Raw genomic sequence first — 14,642 nt, 5'->3', positions numbered from 1 at the left:
TTATAGTTAGGCTCAAGTACACTATTAACCATGGAATCATGTTGAAACTGATTTAGGGGACAACCTGTGTTGTAAACAAGTTCCCTGGTATGTCTGCATTTTTACAATGGCTAGGTCCAAAACCATACTACTGCAGCTGAACTGGAGTTAACTATAGTTCATGGTAACACAACACAAATATGATTTACCTGCCCAGTGTAGATTAGGCATCATCATGTTGAAACATGTGGGTTTAAACATGTTTTTAAAACTCTTATCCCTGCTGTGAAGAATGAGGAAGATATCTGGATTATTTTTATGAATATTATATGTACTTCACTTCACTTTACCTGCTTGATGATATTCTGTCTGACTATACAGAGTTAAATCAAAGGAGGCTGTTAGGGAGAACAAACAAGAATTACATATTCATATTATTCTCTGGGTAAGCAAACTGTGTTTAAACCATGTTAGAATGAACCATGATCAAACCCAGTTAATCAAAACCAGTTTTACCTCTGTAGATAAGACCTTAGGGTAAAATTTTTAGAAGTGACTATATTTCAGTGGAACATATGCAACTAAGTTTCTTAAAGTGCTTTTGAAAATTTTAGCCTTAAAGACAGAATTCAAGTTGTGTTTAGGTCATAATAACAACTCAGAATGAATGGGATGGTCTCAAAGGCCTTGTCTGCACTAGTGTTTTCCCCCTAAAATTTCCCAGTTGTTGTCACAATGGTGCAGGCACTAGTGAGGACAAAGGACTTTAATCACTGTTTTCTATTCTGCACCTCTTGGTTAAAAATCCAGTGGCTTCTCTACAATCACACTCCCACCGTTACTTACCACCATTGGGAAATTTTAGGGTAAATAAGCAAGTATAGACATAGCCAGTCTAGTCAGGGTTTTCTACCTATTGTTATCTGTTCCAAGTTTATGTTTCAGTTCACTAGTGTATCTGATTGTGAATCAAGGGACTATAATTTAAATTTAACTCAATCAAGCAGTTGTTTCTATTTGTGTAATCATGCCAATAGTTCACTTCTTTGTCTTGAGACACTTAAAAAGAGATTTAATTTTCAGATTCTTTGTTATTCAGATGATCTCACTGAGAGCAGTATAACTTTGCCATCTAGTGGTGGTTGCAGTTTTAAAAAAAAATAAGCCATGCTTTATCCACTAATGAAATTATAATCAAGGCTATGTTTTGGAAAAACCCTTTAAAAGATTACATTTCTGTTTATATCTCTGCTTCAGGTTTCCCTTTTGTAAAATGGGGAGAATAATAATTTTAGCCTGTATATAGCCCTTTGCACACTCAAAGCACGAGCTACTTAGTCTTCACAATAGCTCTGCAAGAGAGGTAGATATTATGCGCTCCTTTTCAAAGTGAAAATGGAAGCGCGGAGAAATTAAATGACTTGCTCAAGGCCATTAGAGTTGGGAGCAAAAGCCAAAGACGAAAACTCAGGTGTTTCAGGTTCCTAGTTCCAAACCCAGTCTATTGACTGGACCATGCTATGTATGCGCAAGAAGTCTGTGAATGTTTAGGTAATGTCTATACGACATTTCAAGGCTGAAGAATGCTGTACTTGTTGTTATGAATAAATATCTCCTGCCACCAACTACAGTGTGAAATCACGATTTTACCAACATGTACTGTATTTTACCAGTCTTAGCATGAGGCTGATTCTGCTATTGATGGTTTTGAATACCTGGTAAGACATGATATGAAAAATTAGATCCAGAACTATCAGTTGCATGCTAAATAATTAAAAATCAATGTATTCTTTTACTGAGCATAGAAAAATAGCACAGGATAGAAGCATAATTAACATGAGAATACAGACTGGTCAGCCTCACCTCAGTCCCTGGAAAAATCATGGAGCAGATCCTTAAGGAATCCATTTTGAAGCACTTGGAGGAGAGGAAGGTGATCAGGAACAGTCAGCATGGGTTCACCAAGGACAAGTCATGCCTGACCAACTTGATTGCCTTCTGTGATGATATAACTGGCTCTGTGGATATGGGGAAAGCAGTGGACTTGATATTTCTTGATTTTAGCAAAGCTTTTTGTATGGTCTCCCACAGTATTCTTGCCAGCAAGATAAAAAAGTATGGATTGGATGAATGGACTATAAGGTGGATAGAAAGCTGGCTAGATCATCGGGTTCAACCGGTAGTGATCAACAACTCAATGTCTAGTTGGCAGCCGGTATCAAGCGGAGTGCCCCAGGGGTCGGGGCCGGTTTTGTTCAACATCTTCATTAATGATCTGGATGATGGGATGGATTGCACTCTCAGCAAGTTTGCGGATGACACTAAATTGTGGGGAGAGGTAGATACATTGGAGGGTAGTGATAGGGTCCAGAGTGACCTAGACAAATTGGAGGATTGAGCCAAAAGAAATCTGATGAGGTTCAACAAGGACAAGTGCAGTCCTGCACTTAGGATGGAAGAATCCCATGCACTGCTACAGGCTGGGGACCAACTGGCTAAGTGGCAGTTCTGCAGAAAAGGACCTGGGGATTACAGTGGACGAGAAGCTGGATATGAGTCAACAGTGTGCTCTCGTTGCCAAGAAGGCTAACGGCATATTGGACTGCATTAGTAGAAGCATTGCCAGCAGATCGAGGAAAGTGATTATTCCCCTCTATTCGGCACTGATGAGGCCACATCTGGAGTATTGCGTGCAGTTTTGGGCCCCCCACTACAGAAAGGACGTGGACAAATTGGAGAGAGACGGAGGGCAACAAAAATTATCAAGGGGGCTGGGGCACATGACTTACGAGGAGAGGCTGAGGGAACTGGGCTTATTTAGTCTACAGAAGAGAAGAGTGAGGGGGGATTTGATAGCCGCCTTCAACTACCTGAAGGGGGGTTCCAAAGAGGATTGAGCTAGGCTGTTCTCAGTGGTGGCAGATGACAGAACAAGGAGCAATGGTCTCAAGTTGCAGTGGGGGAGGTCTAGGTTGGATATTAGGAAAAACTGTTTCACTAGGAGGGTGGTGAAGAAGTGGAATGGGTTACCTAGGGAGGTGGTGGAATTTCCATCCTTAGAGGTTTTTAAGGCCTGGCTTGACAAAGCCCTAGCTGGGATGATTTAATTGGGGTTGGTCCTGCTTTGAGCAGGGGGTTGGACTAGATGACCTCCTGAGGTCCCTTCCAACCCTAATTCTTCTATGATTCTATGTTTAGAATTAGCCTTTGTCTATATTAGAAATTAAAGCCTGGTTCTACTTTGTATTGTAGTATAATTGGGACCGTAACTATATCCCCAAACTGAGCTTGAGATGAGACTGTGTGGTAATCGTGCTTCGAAACCTTGGTCAGCTGCAACCCACATTGTAGCTGAATGCGCGCGCACACACACACACGTTTAAAGTCCTGTGTCGCTACTTAAGTTTCTCAGGATATTCGACTTGTATAACCCATGAGTTTAGAGTGACTGTAATTGGGAGGCTAGCAGTAGTGTCTTCCTCTATGTGGTGTAAAAGGGTGATGTGTGTGTCTGTCAGTTCAGTAATACTTATGGGCATGATAAGATATACAAGTGTTGCATGTAGAATAGAGCAGTTACAGAGAAACAATGGCCAGTAATCACCACTAATGAGGGGCCATTACCATTGATGAGTAGTGAGTGTTAGGGACCAGCTGCAAGTATTGTATTGCCATATTCAGAAAATGTAAATGTGCTTGAGTGCTGCATAACACACAGTGAAACAGACTGAACAAAATAGTGTTATGTAGCCCTTTTAAACACTGCTAAGCTAAAATGGTTGTAACACCTTGTAGTTGGCTAGTGGAATGAAGCCAAAATCTGTTATAATAATTCTTATAAATAGGGCCCTACCAAATTCATGGCCGTGAAAAATGCGTCACGAACCGTGAAATCTGGTCTCCCCTGTGAAATCTGGTCTTTTGTGTTCTTTTACCCTATACTACACAGATTTCATGGGGGAGACCAGCATTTCTCATACTGGGGGTTGCAAGGTTATTGTACTGCCTTCAGAGCTGGGTGGCCAGAGAGCAGCAGCTGCTGGCCAAGGCCCCAGTTCTGAAGGCAGTGCAGAAGTAAAGGTGGCAATACCATGACTCCCTACAATAACCTTGCAAACCCCCCTCCCACACACACACACACACACAACCCTCTTTTGGGTCAGGACTTCTACAGTTACAACACTGTGGAATTTCAGATTTAAATATCTGAAATCATGAAATTTATTATTTTTAAAATCCTATGACCATGAAATTGACCAAAATGGACCATGAATTTGGTTGGACCCTACTTATAAAATTTGTCTAGGGACTAGAACGAAATCTTGTCTACACCAGGAAAATTTTGCTAAAACTTGCTACTATTGGTTCATCTCCTCTCTGATAGCAACTGTGGGGTGGCTATTGTAGGCAAGATGCTGGTGGTCACCATTATTTTGAACACTGTGTGGCATAGACTTGTCCTGAGCAGCTATAGGCAAGGCATTCTTTTAAAATGCCAGCTACCACCCAGAGCACTGTCTTTGCTTGTGCGCCTACGATTGCTAACATTTGTGGAAATGAACTGCTGGGAATAAGAATAAAAAACTGTTGGGTAAAAGAACCCTAGTATATATACCCCCTTTATCTGTGAATCATGTTCAAAACTACTTTTAAACACAAACAGTGCTTTATTTGTGCTAAGTATTATTATGCAGACAGCAACTAAATTAATAAATTGGATATCCAACTATGTGGAATTATTTTCTTAGCATCAAAAAGTCCCATTTAATTGACTTACTCTACTGAACTTTCCTCCCCATTGAATTATTTTTGAGTCTAACAATGATACAGAGTTAAAGGATTGTAAAATTTAATTTTCTGACTCCTTGATATTTGGAGTGGGACAATTGTGTGCACATTTCACAAAATATTCTGCAATTTCATTTTGCAAGTGCCTGCTCTCCTGAGATGTATTGGAAATCATGTAACTTGGCTGCAAAGACTACACAGTCATGACATTTTGCATGCTTTTGTGACGTAAATAATTTTAATTGAAAATGGGCTTAGTTTAAGCATGAAAATTTCAAAATTGGGGAATCAAAAAATCAAAATAAAGGGGGGCAAATTTAAATATATATCTTTTGCTTGGTTTGCTTGCAGATATCTTTTTGCAGAATCATGAATTTGCCTTTCTTTGACAGGTACCACAGACAGAAAACATGAAATCAAAAAGGTACCTCCTGAAAGGCCAGAATGTCTTCCTAATCGAACAGAGGAGAAAGGTATGAAATGTGCTTCTATGTCTGCTGTTTGCAGAGTGATGAACAGAGAAGGAGGTTGATTCAAGTTTTCATTTTCCAGTCAGTAGATAGATTTAATTAAGTGTATTCTGTGGATATTTACTTCCAACTCTCATACATATGTGATTATATTGATTTTGCAAGAATCCTATAATTGTTTCTGGCGTAATTTCTGGGACCAGAATAAGGGAATCATACTGGGTTTAGTAGATATTGCATTGTATCTATTGCAGTGATATTATGCAACTGTTTATAGATTTGCACCTATAGTATCTTATATTGGACTTTGGCTAGGAGACTTGGCTTTTTTTAGCTTTCCATGGCCATTTCTAGAATTACTAAACAGGCTATGGAATGTATTTAATTCCTTGTTATGCCTCTGTGGCATATATTAGGCGAAGTAGCCAGATGCTGAATGTCACGAGTGGAAAAAACACACTCCAGAGAAACATAAGTTACACCGACATAAGCGTTGTATGGGCAGAGCTTCTCCCACCGATTTAGCTACCACCACTTGTTGGGGGTGGATTAATTATGTCGACAGGAGAGCTCTCTCTCCCATTGGCGTAGAGTGGGTACACTAGAGTTCTTACAGCAGTGCAGGTACATCAGTACAGCTGTGCCACTGTAAGCTCTCTAGTGTAGACATGGCCTATTTTAACCATGATATGTTACTTTCTAGACCTGCTTTGAGTAGAGTTAGATGACAGAATGGTTAAAACACTGAGGGTCCATCTACACTGGTGCTCCTCCTGTTGCTACCACTGGTGAAGTTCCAATGGTGGGAAACTTTAAGAAAAATAGTTGTACAGACACAGGCTGGGTGTAGAATTCACTCACCTCAGATAGCTGTCTTAGCTCATCTCTACTTACTTTTAAAAAAATTTATCAGAACACACTATTTTTTCAGAGAGTGTTAAATTTTAATGACACACTATCACTTGGCTTCTTAAATACTTTATCTCTTTTTATACTGATTGTTTGGTTTTCCTTGCGTTCTGTTTGAAATGGTTTATGTAGCCCCCTGAGTATTGTTATTAATATAAAGAGGGCTCTTGATACAAGAGACAGCACAGCTAAAGTCTTAATGTCATTTTACACATATATCTAAAAATGCACTTCAGTTTTGATGTAATTATGTCACATCAGAATCATTAGGATGACAACTTTACTGTACAAGCTTTGTAGTATGTAATAACCCCATTAGCTCTCCATACAGTACTAATAACATGGCAAACTATACAGGCCATAGAAAAAAAGAAAAGAGAGTGATGGAGTGAAAATAGCAGCTAGCTTGTACATCCTAACAATGATATAGTATGTTTTTCAATTTCAGTTTTGAGTTATACAGTCAAGTATAAAAACAATGAGAATTACAAGATATTACACTACCAAAAAATAAATATCTATAGCTTGGCTAGTCAATGAATAAGAGGAGATAGGAACTATCTCTAGGTTCTATGGAACACCAAAAAAGAAGAGGATTTGGTAGTGGGTTGCAAGAATATAATTATAATTATATAATATAAATATAATTATAACCTTCTTTTTTGTTATGTGTTTGTACATTATCTTGACTAACACAATGGGGTTTTGGTCCATGAGTGAGGCTCCTGCTTGTCACCACAGTGCAAATAGTAAATAATAATAATAATAATTAATAATAACAACAGGAGCAAATCGAATAAAAATTATGAGATCTTCTAGATTGTGGAGTAACTTCCAAGAGAAGGTGTGGAAGACTCATTGCCTGAGTCATGTAAAAGTATACTGGATAAAGAGTATTTTGTAGTGAACAATAGTTCTCTGCCGGGTGAGCAAGATGACCTAATATAGATCTTTTGTCTTCGATTATGCTCTCTATATTAATTTTTCTGTACACATGAGAGTTGACTAATGATATGCCATAACTTACTCTAATGGCACATAGCCTATGCCCTTCAAATTTTTTTTTCTTTTTATAAATTTTATAACTTGGCTGACACTATCCTTAACCTAAACCACTAGCCCATTCAAATACGCCTATGAAATACAAATGGTTTATAATATTTTCCATCACTTAGACAACACAGCAATAAATTGGTCTCCAGGGCTTGAATGCCACTGCTTTTGTGAGTTGAAATTAGACCTTTGAACACATTTTTATGTTGCCAATTTATTTAATTTTTTTTCCTGCTAGTATTATCAACAAAGACAAATTGCCAATGTCTGTTTTTGTGGTCCATGATTTCTTCAAACCTAGTATCCTAAAATCTATGAAGAGGTAGCCTGGCTCTATGTAATATTCTTAAATGTATGCCATAGGGATTCCTCTGTATATTCACAACATACTGTAGACCATCTTGTCACTGATGGGTTTGGTATATTATGAGAGACAAGGGGTGAGAATTTTGCCACTGACTTCAATGGAGCCAAGGTTTCATCCAAGTAATATACAGTGGTAAAAGTGTTCAGCTACATTTTACAATATGCATTTACAGCATATTTTATAATGGGACCATGCAAGCAGTTTGTATGTGCTCTATATACATCCTAGCAATAGCAAGCATTGTCATGTTAAAGACTGTAGAATTTCCTATGAAAAGTAATGAGTTTAAATGCAAACTAACCACTTTTGAAACTTGGAATCCCAAATATTAGGTATTTATCCATATTTAAGCCCATTTTTGAGAGGTACTGACTTCCTGTGGCTCCAATTGCCCAAATTTGTAAAAAAAAAAAAAAAAAAATTTCAGGCCACTTCTATTTAGATGCCTAAATATGTATCTGGCTGTCTAAATGTTGGCCCCCAAGTTGTTATATTTTGACCCTAGTTTCTTAAGCTGATTAATTTTTCATTTAAGTATATTTGTATTAAATTCCTGCAGAATACATTTTCAAAAGAAGATATTTGCATGTTTCAGCTGAGCATTAAGAACACACAAAATTATCCTTATTTTTGTGCTCTTCTAACTGAGTATTATCTCACAGAGTAAAAATTAGTATGAAGGCAGGCTTGGGGGAAATGTTTCTGTATGATGTGTAATTCTCTTGTCTTCTTATTTTAATAGTTATTTAAATAATCAATAAATTTTTTTAATGATTAAAATCAGAAATTACACTCAGATTCAGACACTGTCTGCACGTTAGCCAAGAGCAGGTTTAATGCGAATTCAAACTATTGAAATGTATTTAGCCCAAAACTGGTATAAACATTTTATTCTCAGGAAAGAGTGAAGTAAGGCAGAACAGTGAAGAATGCAGACTTATTTCTTAGATGTGGTTTAACTAACATTCATAGCTTCTGTACATTGTAAATCAATGTGTGCCAGTGAATTCCACTTAATAAGATCTTTGTTCTTTTTGGGGGGGAAATTGATTTAAAGAAAGACCAGAAAGAGAGCAAAAACTGGTAGATTTGCACAAGCCTTCAGTCCCTGCTATACCTCCGAAGAAACCTCGACCACCAAAAACGAACTCTCTGAATAGACCTGGTACATTGCCCCCAAGACGACCAGAAAGACCAGCTGTGCCTCTGACGCATACAAGGTATTGTTAAAAGTTGCAAATTCATAGAGTGTAGGTTTTCTATTGATGGTACTGTTCATTTCCAATTCTAACTTTCTTTGGTTAGATACTGTATCATCACACTGTCACACTGGTTTTACCTAGTCTAGTGCTTTTGGTTTTATTGTAACTCAATTGAATTGATTGTCAATTAGACACTTGAAGATGTTTATTCCTGCTGTAAAGTTTGTGGAGTGTCTATATTAGCATGTACAATCAAGTTAGTTAAACTCAAGTTAATTGGCACTCTGTTAACTCAAGTTACAACAAGACCAACAACTCTAGATTAGCTCTGACCTCTGCGTGTCCCTTTCTACTCTCCTGGGTAGTTAAATATAATAGTGAATAATATTAGCCAGTGTGCTCCCCTTTTAAACACTGTAGTGCCTAGAAAGGTGCTAATTTGATTTCAGTCCATTTTCCCTGGCTATTGTAGTCCAAGTCTAAGCGTGTTGCAAACTGGGTTACAAAATGTGTTTTGATTACACAATGACATACTCAAGGTACTACTCTAGAATGCTGCTTGAAAAATAATTTATGGCCTCCATCGGTGGCTATCCAATGTCCTTTACAAGCATTGATTAAGTTTTGCAACACACTGGAGTATCATTGACTCCATTTTACAAGTGGGGGAACAGAGGATGCTCTCAGTCCTTCACTTTAACTTTATGTGATCATATACTACCTTGATAAGGGCAGATTAAGAACCTGAATAGAATAGGACCCATAGATCATGCTTCCCTTCATTCGTCTAATAATAGCCTATAAAAGGACACTCTTTATTGAAATCTAGTCAATTAAAAAAGTCATTTAAGATGCTACACCTGCCCTTGACCCCTGCCAGGTTTTGAAGTCTTACTGATGTGTTTGGGACATATCTATCTCTCCCCACCTGACTACACATGGGAGGTGCTTGAACATAACACTAAAGAAAATAATTAATAAATACATACAATCTCATGTTTCTATGATTAAGAATGTTTTTGTTTCTCCATTAGCTGTTTGAAAGACCTACAGAAGGGTAAACAGTGAAACTGGCTTCAAAGTGCTGACCAGTACATACTGTAACACAGAAAAAAGAGAGAAATATGTAATCCTCTAATCTCTTATGGGAGTAGGTGTTATGTGTAACAGTAATTGTTTTTTTAAAAGTACAGAAAAATGTGTTTAAGTTGATATTGCCCCTTTAAATGTCACAATTGCTAACTGTTTACCACGCATTATTTTATCAGCTAATTTAAACTAATGAGTTATCCAGGGTCACTTTTGTATGCTGTTATGCCTATTTGTAAGGACATTTTATAGGAATAAGGCTAGACATTCATATGATCAAATCTATAAAAATAGTCTTTTAATTATTTGGATAATTCAGAAACTTGGAAAATTAGGGTAAAAATGGTGTTTGTTAAATGTAGCTTGCAGGATTTGGTTGATTATTTCTTTTTATAATCATTTCAGTTTAATAAGCTAATAAATATTTTGAAAGTACCTTCTGGTATCTTATACTGAGATCTGTAAGACTCAGGCCAATTAGACAATTAAAAAAAAATTTAACTCCTACAGCAATTTTGCAGATTCTAAGGGAAAAATCCTGTGGATTTTAACAAAATTTCCCTTAGATTTCTGTGGCTGTTGGTTAGCAATGGCATCATTATTCTAGTGTGTGTCAAGAGTCTTACATGTCGTGGTTTTCAGTGGGCTGTTTTTATATTTTGTAATAAAAATCAGTTTCTTCAGTTAAATAAATAATTTTCTTTTGGAGCCTGGGTAAGGCTTCAAGGACTGTGGGTTAGGTACCAAGAAGGCCCTGCAATAAGTTTGGATGTGGGGCAAAGCTGCAACTGACCTGTCCCCAGACATAATGGCTTATTTGGGCATGCTGCACTATTGGTAATTACACCAATTACCAGCAGTTCAATTTTCTAGTGTAGATAAGGCACATACTATCTGTTCAAATGACTCTTTTGAAACCAGGGTTTTACCCTGTTTTTCTGAGATATGTTCATCTGAAGCAATATTTTTCACTTTCATCTATTGGAGATTAAGCAACACCAATAAAGGATTGGTGTTGCTTTTTGAAGGAATAGCAGAAGGCTATACAAATGGCAAAAGGTCGGTACCAGCAATTGAGCATTTAAGGTATGAGCAACTTTGGGTGCTGGAGATGTGGTAGCACCCCCTGGACTTGAATCAGTAATAGCCAGATACATGGTTTACACTTTCAGCACCTTCACTATAAAATTTGTTCTAGCACCCCGTGAACAACCCTATAACAAACTTGTATGTGTGTGTGATGGACAAATTCTGTTCATTGGGAACACTTTTAAGATATGGAGTCTTGAAGGACATTTAGCATTCCTTAAGACAGCTGTGTTAAGTATCCTTTAAGGTTCCAACATCAAGGTCAGCCTCAGTATCCTTCAGCCCTAAAATCGTAATAGTTTACAACCCCAACCCAAACAGCATACATCCCTTTCTCAGAACACTTCCAATTAGCATTCTTTCTTCGCCATTAATACATCTGGGCAAAGAGGTCCAGGGTAGGTACAATGAAGATAGTTTTTTGGATTACCACCAGGACACTGTTACTTTGTTATACATTTCTTCCAGTGATTAAAAAAAGAGAGAGAATTTTATTGATCAAGTAGATCATTCTGAACATCCTCATTTATCATCAGCATTTTACTAATCCAGTGTGACAGGAATGTCTTAATTTCTTCTGCTTCCTCACCTACAGGGACGTCCTGACAACTTAATATTTCATAATATGATCTTGTTTTCTAGATCATCAACTAGGTTTTTTTGTCTTTTTACATTCTTAAGTATTCTCTTTAACCTACAATAGTGTTATCTGTGTATATCCATTTTTTTGTAATTTCTTCCAGTTTTTAACAAAACTTTCCAGACTTCTTATCCATTACAGCATTTTTAGTCTGAACAGTTCTAATAGCTAATGCCATGTTCATGCTTATAAATCTGGCATCATTAACTAAATCCAAACCATCCTTTGCCAGATTACACCACCAGAAACAGACAGGTGGTATGTGCTTGTATCTGCTAGTGAAAAGTAAGGAGCAAAATGCTAAGTCTTTAGAAGATCATGCTTTATTTCTAATTTATTAATAGCTAATACTGCTATTTTAAGAAACACTAAATATCTAGGTCATTAGTTGCAGGGACAGTTATATATTTGGCACATTTTGCCCAGTGTGCAAAGACGTGCACAATAACTCTATATAGATAATACTATTTATGTATGAATGGTGACAATTATTGTGGGAATTATACAATATTGTGAGGCTGGCCATGAAATGGGATAAATATTTCATGACTATAATACAGATTTTTATTCCATTAAGTGAACTAAAGCTCTCTTGAAATCTCATAGTAAATTTTCACAAGAATGTTGTGTGTGGGACCTGTGCAGTTTAGCCACTTGTGCTCCTACCGCTGATCCCATTTTATTCTGTCTGAGTGATCATATTGCTTCGATAAACTTAACTAGTATGTGGTATGTGAGCTTTTGCATGGGTTACTCATGGCTGAATCCTGGTTGCTCTTCAAAATTTCAGTCCCCCCTATATAAAATATCTCCATTCCTCTATCATTTTTCTATGGTGAAGAAATTTTCGCTCTACAGTTCCTGGGTTGGGAGACATCCTTGAAACCATAGAAAGGGATTTCATAGCCTAATGATGAGTAATATGTACAAAAATCTTCTTTTTCTAGTGGGAAGCACTTACCCTGGTGAGGAAGCTGCTTCTGTGAACAGAACAGAGCACTGCTGGATCCCATTATCCCAGCTTGACATTTTTTCTCTTCATCCATTTATCTGCAGATTTCTGGTTCACCTATCCATAATATCTAGGCACCAATTATTAATTGTAAGCAACTAAGAATAAGCTGTTGAAGGGTAGCCCTTTGCCCTTAGATTTCTTTCATGTTGAGATGCTGTGAACATTTGAGGAATAATTTAGGACACTACTGTGTCTAAAATAGCTTTTTGACAGGTGTTAAAGAGAAATGAGATAAGGTTAATCCATGCAGTATGTCTGCTTACTAGAGATGGCTCTCTGTGACAGGTTGCTATAACTCAGTGCTACACAGGAGGAACACGTCCCCCCTCTTTTTATTAATTGCAAGCTGGCAATTTATTGTAACCCACAGACAAACTCTAATAAATGTCTCCTCTTCTTTTTCTCACTGTAGGAATGATAGTACAAAAGTAGAGTTAGTGGGCAGTACGGTATCCGGAACCTTGGAGAAGGACTCCTCAGAAAGAAGCAGTGACGTTGGTAAGTTGCCATGTTTCTGTTGTTCCTCTAACAAAGTTATGGTGTAGATATCTGCATTTTAGTGGTACTTACTCTGCTCCAAGAAGCAGTTAATGGGTTCATAGTGAATTTTAAATGCAAGGTTAATCACACATTCCTTGCATAAACTTTTTTTAAGAGAACACAGAAATATGAAACTTAGATTTTTTGGCATGGGAAATTGATTTTATTGTTAAAAGCCTGAAATAATTGGCAAGGCCAAATGAATACTTGTACTATGTTTTGGTAAGGTGAAGATTAATGCATATTATATGTTTGTAATGTGTTAAAGGTTTACATTTGTGGTGTAGCTACCAATAATCTTTACATTTCAAATACAAGGGAAATAGATACTGCTTTAAAAAAATCAATTTGGCTAAAAAAGTATTAAAGAAAGTGTCTGTTCCAATTTTAAAATGAACATGAACTCGACTGCAGTTAAGATGATAATCAATAGCCCTAAAACACGTACATTTGAATCACTGAGTCACCTTGAAGAGGAGTAAAGTTAAAGATTGGATTGTTTTTCTTATTTTTTTTCCATTGCTAAATTTGAAATCCATAAGAGATGTTTGTGGCGTGGGATGTTGTTGTAACTGAGGCATTGAAAGTGAGGTGTTCTGACTCTTGTTTATTTCTGAAAGCAAACCCAGGGACAGAGTCATTTGTATGTGGAAGTATTCCAATGACATCTGCTCCAGTCACTCAATTTAGTAACAACTGTGCGGCAGCAGGCATGTTTTTGTAAGAGGCAGAATCTTTGTACCCTGAATGTACATTACTAGAACTCAGTGGTAGCATATAAAGTTAATTTGATGTTTTGTTTTTTTCATAGAACACATTAATATTAACACATTTTGGTAGAATATTATACTTTCAGCAACCAGTCTGCCTTTTCTCCAGACTTGAAAGGAAAACTTTTATATATAATTTAAAATATAAAAAGCGAACACAAATAATTTTTCTTAGTTTTATGAAGATGACCTTGATTATTGCTCTCAGTATTCATGTATCAGCTTTTTGAATTTGTTGCTGTCAGTGTGTTCTATGATAGCAAGCTTGTTCTAAAGGAATAAACAGTATATATATTTTTATTTTTAATGAAGGTGAACGTAGCACAGGGATCGGTAACCTTTGGCATGCAGCCCGTCAGGGAAATCCTCTGGCGGGCCGGGACAGTTTGTTTACCTACAGCGTCCACAGGTTCGGCCAATTGCACTGGCCGCAGTTCGCCGTTCCAGGCCAATGGGGGCTGCGGGAAGCGGCGCGGGCCGAGGGCTGTGCGGATGCTGCAGGTAAACAAACCGGCCCGGCCGCCAGTGGATTGCCCTGACTGGCCGCGTGCCAAAGGTTGTCAATCCCTGATGTAGCAAACCACATCGCAATTAAATTGCATGAACTGTTTTACAAGTATACATTATGATGTTTTCTGATTAATACTATGTTAAAGCCAACAGTATAATGTGGAAATGCAATCAATTTCAGCTTTTATTATTAATGTTTATACATTTAGTTCAAAGCCTGT

General features: G+C 37.4%; 1 protein-coding gene across 3 annotated transcripts in view; it reads left to right on the top strand.

Annotated features, from left to right (window-relative positions):
* Positions 1 to 14,642, top strand: part of LOC113406240 (SH3 domain-containing kinase-binding protein 1-like) — a 378,903-nt gene that overhangs the window by 333,605 nt on the left and 30,656 nt on the right. For all 3 annotated transcript variants that reach the window (XM_026649807.1, XM_026649810.1, XM_026649809.1), the window contains 3 exons: positions 5,160 to 5,240; positions 8,624 to 8,786; positions 13,014 to 13,099. In XM_026649807.1, the coding sequence (XP_026505592.1) occupies positions 5,160 to 5,240; positions 8,624 to 8,786; positions 13,014 to 13,099 (330 nt within the window). The remainder of the gene's footprint in view (positions 1 to 5,159; positions 5,241 to 8,623; positions 8,787 to 13,013; positions 13,100 to 14,642) is intronic.

Source organism: Terrapene carolina, unplaced genomic scaffold, assembly GCF_002925995.2.
Source record: "Terrapene carolina triunguis isolate 2854851 unplaced genomic scaffold, T_m_triunguis-2.0 Scaffold23, whole genome shotgun sequence".
Classification (NCBI taxonomy): Eukaryota; Metazoa; Chordata; order Testudines; family Emydidae; genus Terrapene; species Terrapene triunguis.
This window is presented reverse-complemented; position numbering and strand designations above follow the sequence as displayed.